A 19,458-nucleotide genomic window follows, 5' to 3' on the forward strand; every position below is an offset into this window, starting at 1 on the left:
AGCAATCAAAACTCCTCCGCCGCGGCCGTGCATGCTGTTGTTAGCGCTTCGATCCACACGGTAAACCGCATAACCATCCCCGAAGAGTTGCATCCATGTATTACGATCACCAAACCAAGTTTCTGTTAGAACGTAAATATCGTGGTCGCCGTCAGCTACAGCCAAGTACACGTCCTCGATTTTCGTCCTCAACCCTCTGACGCTTTGGTAGTACAAACGCAAGCCATCAGGTGTCCCAAGCGTGATGTACTCAATGGCATGCTGCAAACTAAAAATGTTTCAGGTAGCGGATCGTCATTTAAAGCAAAATAAACGCTTGAAAAAGGAGTTTAAGGTAACAAGAACATAAACCCGCTCCCCATCTAAATTCATTCCAAATCATTGATTACCAATAAACGATACTATAGACTATTATTACTATACTTCACAGCGGGTATTTTGGGCATTCTTTTAAGTTCCATCGCTTGAAATGAGTGCAACGAATAGTGAATTCACATTTGTTTTTATTCCAATTCTTGAGCATGGACATCTAAGTTCATATCATTCATTTCTGCACTGTCAATAAATTATTGTTGATTATTTGTTCTACTACCTACTTCTTATAAACATTACTCGTCTAAGTGTGCCAGCAAAGTATTCGTATCGATTGATTCAGACACGCTCAACGCTGGCATGCGGAACCATACGTAAACTTTCGTTTATTATATTTAAGTCGCATTGTTTCGATTTAATTGCCTACAAATCGATCTTGAATCAACAAAAGGCTCTTGATTGCACCGATCAACGACAATACAAATTTAATTTGAAATAATTGATACACCGGGTCACTGTCCTAAACAAGTTAAAACATAAATTATTAAAACGAACAACTATGAATATTCGAGTTTTAATGTTGAACATTTTAATTTCAGATATAATTATCATGTGTCCTTTACAAATTACTGAATCTTCAAGAGATACTGATGACAACTAGTGGTTTTAGTTAGGTGGAAACTGATATAATGTAGTGAACTAAGGCTATTCTTTTATATGCACCTTGGGAGACGTTTACGATTACGATTAAGAAGATGTAAAAATATGTATCGCTCGCAATTCCCCAATTTATTCAGTCAAATTTTACTTTATAAGATTTTATTCTACATGTCACAGCATGTAAAATCCTATCATAAGACAGCAAAATACGTTGTAGGTTACCTCAAATGTATTTTTCCCTTTCTTTTCTAAGTGTGTGTCTACTGTTTCGAGGTTTTCGTTACTAAATTTGAGAAATAGCAATTTCATCCATTGTGTTCATGTAATGTTCATTACGTATCTTCGGCACCTTTTCTAGCCGTGTTCGTTCGTCAAGATCGTCGATTAGAGAAAAAATCAAATATTGATCGTACCCGTATTAGGCAAAACACTTCATAAACAGAGCAAATGTTAATTGTCCTCGTTTATGAAACCGACCTTAACCCGTCATGTAGCTTATTTTTCAATTACTGTGAATTTCCACCATATAATTTTCTATTACTGTTATAGAAAGGTTATCACTCTGAAAAACAATTTCCTACCGGAGGCTTGGAGTTTTATAACATAACTGAGCATGCTTAAAATTAAGGGGAATAGTTTCCACTAATTTTAACAATTGTGAATTAGGTCCTATTGCCGATTCACGATCGAAATGTTCGTCATAGTTTTAAATCGACTCTGCACAAAAAGAATGAACATCTTAAGATCTGTGTCAGTAGTTGTAATTTAATTACGATTTGTAAATAGCGTGGTTTCGTCTGTTTTCAAATTTATGGTTGCATTTAGAGAAGATTTGATCAGAAAAGATTAGTGTTTTTTGTTGTTGTTCTACTGGCATACTGCTATCGATTGTTCTGTGTTTTAATCATTTGTTCCTAGGCTCTGTTGCGTACATACGTGCGATTCAGCGTTGTTTAAAGTTTTGTTTTTGTTCTATACGTTGGCTTGAATTATGTTCTGCTGCGGATCAAAAGGCACTCTAATTATTTCTCTCTTTGAGTAAGTGTTCAAAAATCATTGTGTTGTTTTCGATTGAACTAGTTGGCCTAACTATCTAATCGTTATCTAGTTTTCGGTGATGAACGATTACAGCCTATTAATTATTGTTTTCTTTTATGACTAAATACGACTGCGCAAATGCAAAACTTCCTTCGCTTGGGCTGTACTGGGTTACAGTTATTTTATTGTAATTATTAGTTGGTGTGCTTGATGTTTAAAGCTTAATTAAAATCGATACGGACATGTACTTCTATTTCTACTCTTCTATTTTAGAGATATGTCGTATTAATCTACTTTGCTATAGACTGTGGGTTTTACTAGTCGTGTAGTCTTGTGCGTGTACGGAAAGAACAGATATGTAATTTAGTATAGTCAAATGGAATAGATGGTATAACTAACTTTCGTTTGCGGGATAGAAAATTTAAGAATTGACGAAGGACAGAAAAAGTTGGACGTGAACGTGTTGAATTATGTTTTATAGTAGTTTACATATTTTCTCCAATAAGTATCCGGTATCAAACGGATTACCGTATCTCAGCCACGAATTGATCGACCGGGATCCTGCTCCTATGTCGTATGAGGCGTCTGAAAACAGGATTGCCTAAGTCTTGGTGAATCTCCTTTCACAAAGAACGAATGTCTAAAGGGTCCAAAATATACCAGTCGCGTACGGAGTATCATGGACATTAGCCTTGCTGTGTCAAGTAAATCTCTGACGCAGGGTTTCTTCGAGTTGTGGAATTCAATATCCATTTCAGGGTTTACTACAGGCAATTACAACTCAAGATATTTGGAATTTTCTATTACCATTATAGGCAGAATTGGGGTGACCAGATTATGAGAGCAAAAACCGAGGGCAATCACAAGTGGACTCCTCTGTTCCCTATAGTTCATTAATATGTCAGACTCATATTGTTTTCATGTTCTACGAGTTATTTTCTATTGACATAAACCCATTCTTAGTTGAACATAGTGCAATTTTTTCGGGTGTAAGATCAACTCGCATCCATCCAATTGCTTTGAGCGCAAAGTTTATCATGAGTTTTGTTCTCTGGTATACGAGTTTAAATTTTGCATGCATGAAGTGTGTGTAAATGCGATAGGTTTGAGTCAGGCATGCGATATACTCGGCTAGTTTGGCTTTAAAAGTTTATGAATGGTGCGTATTCGGTCACCCTAGTTGTGATGGTATAATTCTAGACAAACATATGATTAGGGCTCAAAAGCCAAATGTCAAAATTTACTTTGAGGAGAAATTCTAGATAAATCATTATTACCTAGGGTGGGTGCTCCTATAGTTGAGGTGTACCAATAGTTGCAGTAGTGGGTTATACGCGTAACTGAGGTACTAACCATCAAAAAATATTTTTTTATCGATTCATCGCAACAAAATTATGCGACAATAAAACTGTTATCCTTGAAATTTGCCCAAATAACTATTGAAAAAAATGATTTTCTTAGAATTTTGAGCTCCCTTGCACCTATGGTTGATATAGTGTACCTATAGTTGCAAGTCCCATAAGAAAGCAATGGGATTTGCAACAATAGGAACCGAAATTAGTGATTGCACCACTATTGGTACATGTGTTCCTATAGTGGTACAAGCGGTTTTGAATACATAAATCGGTTATTAAACCATCTTTATATTTTTCCTATGAAGTAGGGACTGAAAGCTGTCGTTTAATGTATTAACATTACCCTTAGGTCTATTCATCGATTTTTTATCAAAAGTTTTCCTTAAGTATGCTATTGGTACATCCACCCTAAGCACGATGCATAGCAGTCAACGAAAGAAAAAACTTTCCTCTTTTGTTTGTTATCAACGGTTGAGCTGGGCGGTTAACGGTTCGTCCAGAATTTCCTCCCAAAGTGAATGACAGTTGGCTTTTGAGCCCTAATCATATATTTGTCGAGCATTGGACCATTAAGCTATGTGCCATTTTGGTCTGATCGGATGCAGCTGACGTTGCAGAACGTGTCGAACATTTTATTTATTTTGTTGTTCCTGAAATAATAAATCAAAATATTATGTGGAACTAAATTAACACGGTAACATTCAACCACCTTGACCCCTATCCTCTTCCTGGATTAACTGTTAAAAATGCCAACTTCTATGGTTTCAAACAATAAACCCATTAATTGTGTTATTTCATTCAGGTCGGGTAATGTTGTAACTTACGGGTCAATAAAATCTTTTCGTTTACAGTTGGTGAAGTTCGTTATATAATCCTTGTTAAACTATTTCCCTAATGTGGATAATTGTCATTTTCTGTTGGATTCTAAATCGGTAGAAAATCAGAATATTGAGTTAAATAGGGAGAAATGTAACTAGCGAGCTACTGAGCTTTGGACAATTCAATAACGCAGACGCAGAAACTCGTCGTTACTACACATCCTCATCAACATAATCGTGACTGAACAATCCGGGTGCTCCGCATAGTGACCAAATGTATTTTGGATGCCTTAATCATTTGATCTTGGTCCACCATTCTATAGTCTCTTTTAACGCTAGCCGCATGTGCATCTTCCTTTTACAGATTCTCTGTATATGGAAAAGGTATTGTGATTATGGTCATAACTATTTTTCTCTTCTCTTGTGTTATCGAGTGTAGAGAAACGAAATGAACCAATTTTTTCTGCAACAAGAAGAGATATTCGCACAAATATGAAATCATATCATCAGATCTTTGGTTTTTCTATTCGTGCATGCAAAGTTCTTACTTACGACGACAATGAAACTATTAAGCTAAAGCTTGAACATTTACATGGAATGCCAGTGTTTTTTTTTCTTGAAATAAGAGTTGCCAGTTTTCCGGTTTTTGTGTCCGCCTAACTCTTAATATAGTAACTCTAGAAACAACCCATTGGATATTTTCTCTTGAAAATTTAGGTAGAAGTAATTTGGAGTGTATTGTTTACATTGTATTTTTATCGCAGTTAGTTTTTCGAAGATTGGAAAAAATGGCGTCACCCGAAAAGCAACGTCGCGAATTTATTTTGCAGAAGCATCTGGAAAATCCTCAACTCTTTCATCGGGACATCGGAAAACAACTCGGAATCGTGCAGTCGACGGTGAGACGTGTTATTAAACGATACTAAAGGGCGAACACGAAATTATTGCAACACCGAAAATGTCATGCCAATTTTCTTATAATGTTTAAAATCAAACCAAAATTCCCTCGGCATGATACTGTACCTTGATGTGGTCCGGGGGCTTTTCCACCAAAGCAGTATTACAGTGATGATATCACATAAACTTGGGATACGATTATTTTCTTTTTAGTTAAGCTACATTGTGATCAATTTTAGTACTTAACTTGGCGACCTTTATTATCCACTGCCATGGTCAAATAATATACAATGTGGGTTTAGGGCCCAATTCTCTCTGCAGGCACCTCATTCCAAACGTACAAACGTGGCCTACGCGATAACACGAACCTGGTCACAAATACGAACGCCCGCGATCTCGCCAATATTCAAACACCCCGATTGATTGGGTGAACGTTGGAACCTAAGAACCTAAGCTCGCGCAATCATGAATCGGTCACGTCCGGAAGTCTCCGCCCTTGATCATAGCAGCCCAAATTCATGCCTTTAGTTGGACCAATAGAAATAAAAACTAGACAAGACGTCCACGTGCGATCGTTGAAGAATACGCGAACATGCGAATGGCCACACGCTTATAAAAATAATGTGTCCACGCGAAGTTACACACTAGCACACGTGACAAAAACGTCCACATACAAACGCTCGAGTCCTTCGCGATCATCCACGCACGACCACACCCACGATCTCGTAAAAAGTATAACACCCTGGTGACTAAGTGAATGGTTTAGCACTTATAAATTAACAATCCCGGTCTCGAGAGTGAACCTCCAAATGCCCGTGTTCGCGCGAAACTACATAAAAATCGAATGCAAAGTCACATACACGCGACAAACAAATATAAAAATGCTTGAGCCCTTCGCGACCATCCACGCAACCTATACTCGCGCTCTTCCAGACATTATAACATCCCGGTGATAATATGAACGTCTCGGCACTTGTAATCACTCAAACGCAGTCTCAAGCGTGAACCTACAGTCCCCCGCACTCGCGCATTCATGAATCGTTCGCGTCCGGAAGTCTCTATCCTCGATTCCAGAAGTCTAGGTCCATGCCTTAATTAAATCAATTAGCTCTACAGTTCCAGTAGGACAACTCTCGAAAAAAATCGGCATATTACTAATACTCAATATCAATACTAACTCTTCTCTTTATTTATTTTTTTATTTATTTTCGGTCTCATGCGTTATATTCTTGTGATGACCTTTTCGAGCTCATACATTCAAGAAGAGCAACATTGCTGCCCACAATGATTCTTCTGTGCCATCGGACGTCGCCAGGTTTTAGAACAATGGAGTTGTATTCTCATACTCGATGGAATCAGATAAGTAGGAACGATCAACAAACTGCAAGTAGTATATTGCACATTTCTTGTTTTGAAGTATAAAATATTATTCGTATTAAAATATTATTTACAGGCTCCACACATATCTCAACACACACAAATACACAAATGCTTGACAGGTGACTGGGCCAAGTGCATTCACTCGTAGGATCTGTCATTTCGATGATCGCCTCGATTCTACGAAACCAGTGCACAAGTAAGCTGACATAAGCTAGTCTCATCTGGTGAATGCATGTAACCTGGAAACCCCAGACACGACAGGACGAGACGGACAGACTGGACTCGATGGGGCCTAGTTCAGAGTTTTTGAGCATTTTTCAATGCACGGTTATTGACCTAAAAAAAGAAACATTCGGCATGTTATTTTTCCTTTTATTACTGTATCTTGAGTTGGGTTCATACTGATATTCACTAGCACAGTCAATTGCATATTCTCCCATATACATTCACATCCAAAACGTGCAAACGCCCCTAACTTTCGCGATAACACAAACCTGGTCAAAAACGCGAACTTACATTACAATTTCAATCATCCACACACACCTACGCTCGCAATTTCGCCAACACCCCTTTACTTAAGTGAACTTTTCAGCACCTATAACTTTACAACCGCGGTCTCAAGCATTAACCCACCACTCGCGCGATCATAGACCGGCTACGTTCGGAATTCTCTACTCTCGATCAGCCTAGACTCATGCCTTCAGTTGGACCGATTCACTAGACAACACGTTTCTCTACCATACACTGAAAATTAATTATTAGATTCACGGTCCGCGCGCGATCGTTCGAGAATACACGTGAATGTGCGAATGGCAAGACGGATCTAAAATTGGATTTATGCACGCAAAGTTGGAGACACGCTGGCATTCATATGCTCGAGCCTTTAGCGATCACACTATTACACAATTAGTAAACGCCCACGCTAACCTAGACAGATATGCATTCCTGGACTCGAACGCTAAAAACCACACCTTCCCCGCATACACCACCCAGGACTGAACATTAGATTCATACATACAAAGCAACAAGTAATAATTACAGATATTCGTCTGGCAACCGGGGGAAGTACATCTCAAACGCAGAACTTATCATTTCAATGATGGCCTTGGATCTGCGTTGCCTGTGTTCAAGGCACCATAGCTTTGTCCGTCAGGTCAAGGATGTATGAAACCCGTTAGCCACCACCCTCGGCCCTAGCTGCCCATAAAGGGATAAAAAAAAAATGTTTAAAATCAAACCAAAATTTTAGGCTAGTTTTATACATATATTTACTTCAAAAATCAAAAGAAAAGTTAATCGATGGAGCCTTGAGTGTAAAATTGAACGCATTTTCGCTTGATGCCCTCCATCAAAGTCTTTACAGTGTCATCCGGTCCCAGTTTCTCAGTTTTTTGCCAATTTTCTTAACATGTCCTTCTCGTCTTTGACTGTCTTCTTGCTCTTCCGAAGTTCCCGCTTCATCATTGCCCAGTACTGCTCCACCGGGGGCAGCTCCGGACAGTTTGGCGGATTCATGTTCTTTGGAACAAAATGGACAGAATTGGCCTCATACCACTCCAGGACACTTTTAGAATAGTGGCATCATGCCAAATCTGGCCAAAATAGCGGAGCTTCGTCGTGCTGCTACAAGAACGGCAAAAGGTGCTTCTCGAGGCACTCAGATTTGTAGATCTCGCCATTTACTGTGCCCTTTATCACGAAAGGCTCATTCCTCGGTCCGCAAGAGCAGATGGCCTGCTAAATGAGATATTTGGAGGCGAATTTCGACATTTTCTTCTTCTTAAATTTGTCGTCCACATAGAACTTGCTCTTGCCGGTGAAAAACTCCAACCCCGGAATTTGCTTAAAATCGTCTTTTATATACGTTTCGTCGTCTATCACATAGCAGCCATATTTTGTCAGCATCTTCTCGTAGAGCTTCCGTGCCCGAGTTTCAGCCGTCGATTGTTGCCACTTATCGCGGTTTGGGAAGTTCTGTACCTTGTATGTATGTAGTCCAGCTCGTTTCTTTGCATTCTGGACGTAGCTCTGCGACATGCCGATCTTTTTAGCCAAATCACGGCTTGAGACGTTGGGATTTGCTTTAATCATCCGCTTCACCTTTCCCTCCGTCTTTTTGTTCTCCGGCCCCGGTTTTCTCCCAGCTCCTTTGCCGTGGTCCAACGTCAACCGCTCCTGGAACCGCTTCAACACTCTGGAGACGGTTGAATGGTGAATGTTTAACATTTTTCCCAACTGCAGATGCGACAGGTCAGGAAATTCCAGGTGTTTGGAAAGCATTTGTTCTCTTCACTCGCGTTGATTCACCTCCATTATCGTTGAATCGAAAAACACGACTTCGAGTTTGACAGCATGTAAACAATACACATCAATGAGAAAGTGTGCAAAATTTGGTTGATTTTTACCCAATGGTAAAAAAGTTATGCCCTGTTGAATCTGTCGCAATAATTTCGTGTTCGCCCTTTATTAAACTCTGAGCATCGAACGGAAGGAGAAATGCGATCAGAATGGAAGTTCTATTAGTGATCAGAATTACAAAGGTAAAAAGTTAAACCTGTCTAAGTCTTTCGTCCAGAGAACCAAGGACCGGGAGGGACTGCATACGTACAAAGTGCAGAAGGCTTCAAATCCTGACGAACGGTAAAATACAGTGGGAAAGTATCGGATCCGGAAACTGTACACCCAGATGCTGACGACCCGAGCAAACGAAAAGCCCAAAATATACTCATGGTTATGGTCCTAGATTATCCCCACTGCGTGGTGTTTTGATAGTGTTTTAAATGGGGTATGAAAACACCATCATCATGGTCCTGTAGATCACATTTATAGGATATTGAGAACATTTTATGGTGTTTGACCATATTTATGGTCTGTTTAAAGTGTTGTATGGTGTCTGAGTCCGTGAAAATTTGCTCGGGGAAGCCTAATTGTCTCATCATAGATAATGAGACTTATGTCAAGCCCGACTTCCGGGGCTACTGTTCTTCACCACCCAGCAAACTTGTGCCGGAGGAAGTAAGGAAGCAGAAACTTTCAGTTTGCTAATAAATACATGATTAGGCAAGCAATCTGCTCATGTGGCAAGCGGAGTGCGCCGTTCGTGACTACCGGGACTGTGAAAGGGGGAAATCTACCTCAAGGAGGATCTATCAAAGCGTTTCCATCCTCTGTTGAAGCATCTACGATCTTCTGGCCGGATCTAGCTTCGTACCACTATTCAAATGTCGTCCTGGAGTGGTACGAAGCCAACAGACATGAACCGCCCGAACGCACCGGAACTATGGCCCAACGAAAAATACTGGGCAACTATGAAGCAGGCACTACGGAAGCATTTCAAGGAGGTCAACTCTGAGGAAAACATGAAGAAAAAGTGGGTTTGCGTATATAAGAAGCTGCAGCCAGATGTTGTACAGAACGTAATGAGTGGAGTTAAGCGTAAGGTGCGAGGGTACGTTTATGGTATTGAAGTTGAATGAAATAAACATGCCAACTAATGGGCTATATTTTATTGTCTGAAAATTGTGAAAAGGATCGGTCCACTAAGTAAATTTTTGCAGCGTTGTATCCGTGATGCAATTTGATGTGGGACACCCTTTATATGGAGTTGATATAAATAAATACAAAAGTAAAAAGAGACAAATCAGACCACTTTCTACCTTTGCCGAAGTCAGACCTACAATAGAACCAAGTGAACGACACCTAGCAGCTTTTCGATCTAGTGTGCATTGTCTTGAGAACAAAGGAAACATTGAATTATTCTTCTCAGTTGACGAAAAAGCTCTACTCGCAACAATGATTGTTGACTTTAAATTTTGTTCAACACGACCGAGTTTTTATGAAGTGGAATACCTTCTGAAGGTGAAAATATAGGTTAGGCCTACAGAAGTCGCGTACCTTCAGTATCATTATCTCCGCAATGCAGTATTAGGATCATTCAACATATTTGATATATTTCGGGAATACAATCTACGGACTCATGATCAGTGTGTAGATTTCAAAGAAGCGTACATTTCGAAATAAACTATGAGAGATGAGCCAAGAACATGGTTTTTCGACAAAAATGATTTGTAGTTCGATTGTAGATCCAAATTAAGCGCCGGAATAGCCGGACAGACATCGAATTCTATTGTGCTTTGCACGATCGTGAGGTGGAGACGTCGAAGGAGCAAGTCAATAGTGTTCAGCGTAGTTGGGAGAAACATTATTCAAAACTGTCCAGCTTTAACCGATGGGAGGAGGGCCCTTACCGAAATTGGTCGAGAATTGAGTAAAGGGACAAACATTCAACCAAGCGTTTTTCTGGTTCTGGTTCGTTTTACTCTTAAATCAAGCAACTAAACTTCGCATCGCTTATCAGTTTTACGCTTTTGTGTCTATTCATGGTTAAATAGAGTACTTATTCCCCAGTTCGTAATCCAATTTGCGCATTAAGGGCACAAATTAAACTATGTTTGATTTTTGTGTTTTGAATTCATGTCGTCAGTAGCTAGCACTAGTAATTTTTCTTTTTGGGAATGAATATTGCATAATGCCAGGCGTTTGGTTCCCTAGTCAAAAGACAAGAGTTCGCTTTCGCTTTCTTGCCAGCAAACGAGAGCTTCTGTATTTGCTTCCCAGGACATCACTCAGGACAAGCCAATTGCTTGAGGCGTGTACATGTGTCGTGTGAACTGATTGGATTTTTTTGTGTTTAATTCGGGTACTAGTTTAGATACATCGTCTAACTAGATATCCAGTTGGTGCTTGTTCTGACGAGATGAATTTGAAACACAAATCAAGCTTAACACAAATGTCTTATATTGTTTTGGCAGGATCTTTAGTATCTATACTGTATTTTTGGAAAAGGTGCAAAAATATTGATACCAGTTGATTCACAATTCGTCGATTGTAGGCCGAGTATTGTCGAAATAGTATTGTAACCGGTTTAATATGTTTCAAATGTGTTCGAAATATTATTCACGAGACTTATTTTTTCCGTTCAAACATGACTACCTTTTTAATAGATCAAAAAAACCTTGTATCTATAGAATAGTGGTGGAACGTTAGATAGAAAAGAAACCATTGTGTCTATGAACTCGAAGTACTTTCAACTTATGTTCCAGTGAGCAGTTTACAAATGTGATCTTAAATCTAGCCGAAAAGTAAAACCTTTCCCAGACTGTCTTTCAAGGAAGTATTAACCGTGATAGTGAGAATGGCTCGTGACCTGTGATCCGATGCCCCACCAGAGCCCTTATGGAGCGAGTACGTGCAATGTAGGATTTACGGTATACAACTGTTATATGCAATTAATTAACATTGAATTTATCGATATTTACGTTACCTAGTTAATCACAGATGCTTATATTTGTCTATACATTAAATTTAATCGAATTTACTTCTTGCAGCACTTACCGTCCGTTCAAAACGAACAAGTTTTTTACCCTATTAAGACAATTCAGTAAGTCAGATGTCCGTGGGCAACGAGGAACCAGGAGGCGGAATACAGTACGTACGTTGCCTTGCCACCCTACCAGTGCGAATATAACTTACCAACAACCCTGCATTTCGTGAGTCATTCCCGTTTAGTCGATCACTGGTGCACTGACCGACAATCAACTGCTGCCGTACTCCTCTTCGGCTAAACTTCATGACACACTGTACGGCAGCAGTGGATCGAAATTGAGCAGTTCTTGCTCACTGGTGGCATTCTTGTAGCCCCAAGATTTCATGGCGGTCACACAGCTGTCCTGGATTATTTTCACCTTGAATAAACAAAGGATTGCAAGGATTCAATCTAAACTGGCGAGAAGGTTAAACCACCTACCTCTTCGAATGTGAGATCCTTGGTCCAGTGGAACGGTGCCGACTTGGAGTCCCGGAAGGTGGAACTAACGCCACCGATGTCCAGCTTGGTGTGTGTGTCTAGAAATGCTTCGACGGCCGGGTCGAACGGTAGGCCGTAGAATTTTAGGACTTCTTTGGTCATTTCATAGGGATTCATCGATAAGTCTTCGTAGCGGATTGCCCTGTGAAAGAAGAATGTAATACAGATGATTTATTATTTTATTATTACCTACTGCAATCTAGCAATTAAATTCAAAGCCTTCATCGATCGTTTACTTTCAAGTTGACGGGATTTTTTTTCGAGAGTTGTCCTACTGGAGCTGTAGAGCCAGGTTCTCGGAAGGGCTCCCCGTCAGAATCACTCACTACAATTTGCAGACGAGACAGGCAATGTCGCCCACTAAAACACTGCTTTAGGCCAATTGTAGCGGGCCATGATTCTGAATGTGATATTCATTGTACGGTTCAGGTATGTGCGGGCGTAGGGCCACGCGATCGCGTGCATCATCGCGAAGGGCTCGAGCATTTATAGGTTAACGTGTTCGATCGCGTGTGCGTTTGTATGTCGCGTGTGCTAACGTGTATGTAACTTCGCGTGTATAATCTCTATTTTATTACCGTGTGCCTTTCGCATATTCGCGTGTGTTCTTGGATAATCGCGCGTGGACCGTGAATCTAATATTTTATTTTTTGTGTACGGCTCAGATGCTAAAGGAAAGTAAGATCTTCCATATCACTAGAGTTCCCAGTGATGTCGCCATGGACCGTGTTGTCTATTGAATATGAGCTTTATGTTTTGATTGGTCCTACTGAATGTATGGACCTTAGTTATTAGGACAGAGAGTAATGGTTTCCGGACGTGACCAATTCATGAGCGTGCGAAAAAGGACGTTTGTAGGTTTGAGTTTGAGACAGCGTTTGAAACTTCGTAAGTGCTAAAACGTTCTCCTTATTACCAGGGTGTTACAAAGTTTGCGCGATCGCGAACGTAGGTGTGCGTTATTAATCGCGAAGGGCTTAAGCGTTCGTATGTTAGCGTGTTTGTCACGTGTGCTCGCGTTCATGTGACTTCGCGTGTACAAAACTGAATTTTGTAACCGTGTGGCCATTCCTATATACGCGTGCGTTCTTGGATGGTCACGCGGACCTTCATTCTGATAGTTAGATTTCGGTGTACAATTCACATTCTGACAGGGAGTAAGTTACCCCATATCACTAGAGTCCTTGGTCATGTCGCCTTGTAACGTGGTGTCCAGTGGATATGAGAGCTTTCTTTTTTTAATTGGTCCAATTGGACCTAGTCTGCTGATATCAAGGATAGAAACATCCGGAAGTGACCGATTCATTATAGTGCGACCGCGGTAGTTTTTAGGTTCACGCTTAAGACCGCGTTTGAAAATTTATAGGAGCTGAGACATTCACTTTATCACCGGGATGTTATCATGTTTACGAGATCGCGGGTGTAGGTGCCGTGGATGGTCGCGAAGGGCTCAAGCATTTGTATGTCACTTGTTTGAATGGTTCAACTGAAGGCATTAGTCCAGACTGCTAGGACCGAGGTAAACTTCCGGACGTGACCGTTTCATGATCGCGCGAGTGGTGGGTTAATGTTTGAGACCACGTTTGGAAGTTTAAAGATGCTACCTTTACCTAACTACCAGGGTGTTTTCATGTAGGCGAAATCGTGGGCATAAGTAAGTGTAGATTATTGCAATTATATGGTCGCGTTTGTGGTCAGGTTTGTGTTATCGTGAAGGCGACGAGCGTTTGTACCCATATGAGTATAGATAGTGCATAGTAGAGATATAGGCGACAGTGAAGAGTTGTGAACCATGGGGAGTTGTGAACACCGTCAATTCCCGCTATAAATGAAAAAAGTGGTAACAATTTTTAAATGTTTCCACTGTCATAACGTCACTTCCTCATTAGAAAGTGTTTCATTAACTCATGTTCTTCGTATTCAGGTAACTAGCGAATAAATACACCAAACAAGAAGTTTTTTTACACAATTGTATTTGTGGTATGTGGAGTCCCGTTATGTAGCTGATTTCAAAGTAAATTAGTGCAAAACATTCTTTAAGCAATTGGCTTTCATTGACAAAAAAAATGGATGAAACTTTAGTGTGTCGATGGAGATACGTATTTTTCGAAGATATGTAAAGTGGGGAGTTGTGAACCATACATTTCAGTGAATTATAGTTTTTTTCAAAAGTGAACACTATCATAATTTGAAAATTGGGGTGGCTCATACACATTATGATATAAAAAGGTTAAATTTTATGTGAAGCCTGTTACTACCACAATTTTAATCTCCCTATGCCGCAACCGCGAATTCAGGTGACTTTGCGCTAATCATTTTGTCACCTACGCATTGCGAATCAGATCTCTTTTCCATCTCATCTTTAGTTTTGAATATTTTAAAATTAATCTTCTATAGCCCTAAGAAAAATAAACAAAAAAAATTAAATTCTTTTACTTTTCGCGATTTTATTTTAAAATTCTTCAGCCCGTGGATGTATTAAGGTGTCCTTTACAAATACCAGGTAAAATTTCGAAAATCGACCAATGTTTATGGTAGCTATGCCCCGAAAACAAAACTATGTTCACAACTCCCCACCGTCTCCTACTAATAAAAGGAATCATAACATGCCGAATAAAGAAAAAATGATGCAAAGAGTTTGATTAGAAGTGTATAAATTCACCAATACTATTTTGGTATACATAAATTATGGGAAAGCAAACTAAAAGATGTACAAAAGAAACAGACTAATAAAGTAAAATAGAAAACACATATAACATGCAATCAAACTCGTATAAATGCAGCAAATGTTGTATATTTACCATTAACGACAATTGCATGCTATTAGACTTTCATCATGCTATATGCTGGCCTGGAATGGATGACTCACGTGCGTCGGTAAATTCATTGTACCCTAATTTATCTAATCCGACTTTCCCGAATGAATAGAACCAAATGCACAAATTGATCAGAAGTATTACCCACTATTCTATCATATACGCCAGTTCTGCATCCATTCCCTGCCATGCGACTTGCGCATAACGATTGTATACTAGTACGAAAAGCTACGATTATTACAAAGCGGTTTCTACTTATGTATTAAGGTTTCTACTTATGTATTTATTAAATTAATTTAATTATAAAATTAATTTAATTAGTATTTGCACGATGACGAAGTCGACCGATAAATGAACAAACAATGACTCCCACTGTGAGGGCGTCCACGAATACCGCCTTTAAATTGTGGAACAATATTTGCAAACACCGTATTAGGGACACGATCATTATTTGAATCCCACGACTTGCGAATAAGCAAACGTCAACTGTATCAGAGATTCGTATTACACAGCAAGGGTAAGACCCATGACACACCGTGCACGACTGGCATATTTTAAAACATACTGCACTTGAAAAAAGAATATTAGTAATCCAAAAACCATAGAAATATTACACTAACTAATAATGACTGAACTTTGCTTTGGACTGATAAGAGTAGGAAAAGTCATGCAACATGAAAAAGGCCCAATAAGCCCTCCAGTCCTCCTCGATGCACCATCATCGAGGAGTATTGCAATCAACATCTTAAAGCTACTTTCTGTTAGAGGTAAATAAGAAAAGCTAAAATTATGCAAAATAGAATATGCATGCCTATTTTCCTAGTTGACACCTCAAATGGAGATTTATGAACAAACTAGTAGAAATTATTGATTAGTTGTAGTACCGGCAATCCAATAAACCTAAACGTGGAAATTGAAGATAAAATATCTCGAGAATTCCGCCTACTACATTGAAATTAAAAAATACGTGTCGAATATAGTGTACGTGTCGAAAGTTACAGTGTAAACCGAAAAAAATGTTACAGTGAAGACCCGATTTTATGAAAATCCGTTTGATGGGCTCTAGCAGCCCAACCAAGTCAAATACAAGTATCAGAAAGGGTTATGAGGCTATGTCTAGGGATTAAAGAAGAATATTTAAACAGCCTCTGTTTATTAAAAGGAAAAACAAAATATGGACCGATATTGTCAATATCCCATTTTGTCAGTCTGAAATACGCCAAGGTGCTGATAAAAAGGGTTCGCGACATTAGGCATAAGTACGTTTGACATATATATGTTAGGTATACGTACGTTAGACATAATGAACGATTGGCATAAAGTACGAAAGGCATAATGGGCGATAGGCATAATTTGCAAAAAGACGCATAGTTTTTTATTGTAGAAATTTTTAACCTTAAGCTTGTTTTTCGAGTTAGAAAAATCTATGTTATGCTACATTATCATCCCGTTTTAACGAGAGGCTTCAAAATCAACAATACTATACAAGTTAAATCCTAGAAACGTAGATTTTTTTTATTTTCCCGTGTTACTGCAAAAGTAAGGCTAGAAGGATCTTCATTTAAATGACCGGTTTTTTTTATTCATTTCGTTTATTTGATAGGCACAAATGCGTTAGCTTGGCGGTGCCAAATTCTTTTGTTTTTACATTTTGGATATCTTAAAACTAGGTGGTTACAACGTTGAAATATTTTTACAAAAGAAAAGAAAGTTTACAGCTATCTTAAGACTAGAAATAAGATTCAATATACAAGAGAGGGCCAAATAATTTTTTTATGAAAAATTTTAAAACAAGGGATTCAGTTTGATATACAAGAGGGGAAGTAATAGTATTTTACGCAATATTTTACAGTTATCTTAAAACTAACAATATAGCCTAGTACACAAAAGGGGGAACAAATATTTATGAGAAATTTCACAGATATCTTAAAACTAGGGATACAATTCTATTTACAAGATGGAGGACAAGAGTTTCAATAAAGAGCAAAAATTATAGCTATCTTAAAACTAGGAATACAGAATACTTATTTGATTTTTTTAACGAAAACTTATGCTTGGTCAAGATATTCAGAGGGTGGCTTATTTCCACATCAGTGTAGCAGCAGTTGTATCAAGGACAGAGGAGAGAAGGCGTATGGTGACAGGGAAAGAAGAGCAAAAACTGTTTCAAGCCTATTAGATATGTTAGCATTACAATTGTAACCGAATGTTGATGCATCATACACAATGATTAACAATAAAAATTTCGTTCGTGTATTTATTCTAAATGCTCCAGCTTTAAACTGGTTTGGCAATGAACAATTAATTTTCGTGATTTATGAAAACTTAGAACTTTCAGTGATTTGGATAGGCTAAGTATTGGGCTACGGATGTTACGTTCGCGACGGCGTTTGTTTCGGCAACTCGTCACAGTACATGGTGTTACCAAACCTGGCAGCACTGACGGCAAAGCACATAGCGAACCCCCCGGTCGGAAACCGCTAGTCTGCGTTCGAATGAGCCCGATCAGAAACGTCACTAGCTCTATCAGCTACAACGAGCAAAACGTCATCGACAGGGAAATAAGCATTTAATGCAAGTCACCTTCGGCAGTCAGAAGCAGCATTTTTTATTGAATTGTTGGGTTACTTACTTAGAAGACCAAACTGTAGGTAAATGAAATATTATATTTGATGAAAACTATAAATATATTTTTTCTCGTTCAGCTTAAAGAACACGGCATAAATAGCGGTTCTAATTGGAGGTCCGAAAATCTAACCTAACAAGCTTTAAGAGTTTGTTATCGAGTTACCTCTGGAGGAAAGGATGCCGGAAACGGATAAATTCGACTGCAAAGTCTGCCGCCGGTCAAACAACCTGGACGATATGGTGTTTTGTCCGGGATGTGAGGAATGGATCCACTACCAGTGCGCTGGTGTCGATAGTACCGTAGCAGACAAAAGTTGGCTGTGCGAAAAATGTTCAGCTCGTACATCGGAACACGTGACATCGGCGGGAGGAATTCCCGTAATTAACTCTCCCGCTATACCGTCTGGCTTGCCGACGATCGCGACAACAACCGATACGACAAATTCCAGTCGTTCGCTACTGACCGAGCAGGCAAGGGCAAACCTCCAATGGATCCAAGAGCAGAGAAGTACACTTGAGCGGGAGATAGAGGAGAATCTTATAAGGGCTGATTTCTTCACCCTCGCTTAACTTTTAAACCAGGCTCACCAGTACGTTTAAACCTGGCTTAAATGATAAGCGAGGGTGAAGAAATCGACCCTAATTGAAACGAAGCGGAAGAAGTTGGAGCTGCATCGGCTAGCCAACACAGCCATTATGGGGATATTTGATCAGACGAGGGAGAGCCTTCGACGGGCATGAATGAACCTGCTACGACCGGCGTCGTTAGTGAAGGGAACTGGATGCAAAGAATGGTTGATGAGATGAAGAATCTATCGATTATTCAGGGGAGCACGGCGACAGGGGCGGTCAAGTCCACGTACGGCCATAGTTCCACACCGACGACCACAGGGACTGTTAAGTGCTTTTGATCCGTCTCTTTCGCCGACACTACTGGGTGCTGGAGCTGGCACAACGTATCTTCCTCCAAACGTAATTTCCCCCCGTTCAGCTTACTATTGCTTCATCACAAACGCCAGTGTGCACACAGCCCACGAGTGATTATTTTTTTCATCCTGGAATAAACCAACTAGTCTCGGTAGTCGAGTGCCTGTAATGACGTGCCACGGAAGTTCCGATCAAACCAAAGTTGGGACAGCCTGTCCTACGATTCCAACAGTTAGTTATCCCTCTCATTTTTCGGGATTGGTGGCCAGTACGGGCCTAGCTGGATCAGGCAACCTGCCAGCAGGTTTGTTTCGGCAACCGCAACAATTTCTCGGGTTACTGTACAATGTGGACTCAATGAGTGGGGTTCAGTCAACCGCCCCGCTCCCTCAATACCCCCCCGGGCGTATGTTTATCGATGGAGGCATTGGCGGTGAACAGTTTACACATCCACTACCGTTTCCTGGTCGTATAGCGAGCGCCATTGCAGCCGGTAGGGGACCGCCAATGCTAGGGAACCCAGTTCCAGAGCTTCCACGGATGTATGATCCAGTTCGTCTTTCACAAGCGACCCCCACTCAGCAACAATTGATGGCAAAACAGGTTATGCCAAAGGACCTCCCGCCTTTTAGGGGAGACCCAGAGGATTGGCCTCTATTCTATAGTGCTTATATGAACTCAACAACAGCGTGTGGTTACTCGGACGTCGAAAATTGGGCCAGACTACAAAGAGCTCTACAGGGCAAGGCGTTCGAATCGGT

At 40.0% G+C, this 19,458-nt stretch overlaps 1 protein-coding gene across 1 annotated transcript in view; it reads right to left on the reverse strand.

The window, feature by feature from the left end:
• Positions 1-485: 485 nt before the first annotated feature.
• LOC131679650 (carbohydrate sulfotransferase 1-like) overlaps positions 486-19,458 on the reverse strand; it is a gene marked incomplete at its 5' end in the record, with an annotated part of 34,026 nt that continues 15,053 nt past the window's right edge. The window contains 2 exons of the mRNA XM_058960383.1: positions 486-12,204; positions 12,267-12,468. Coding sequence (XP_058816366.1) covers positions 12,088-12,204; positions 12,267-12,468 — 319 coding nt within the window. The remainder of the gene's footprint in view (positions 12,205-12,266; positions 12,469-19,458) is intronic.

This window comes from Topomyia yanbarensis, chromosome 2 (assembly GCF_030247195.1).
Source record: "Topomyia yanbarensis strain Yona2022 chromosome 2, ASM3024719v1, whole genome shotgun sequence".
In the NCBI taxonomy this organism is placed as follows: domain Eukaryota; kingdom Metazoa; phylum Arthropoda; class Insecta; order Diptera; family Culicidae; genus Topomyia; species Topomyia yanbarensis.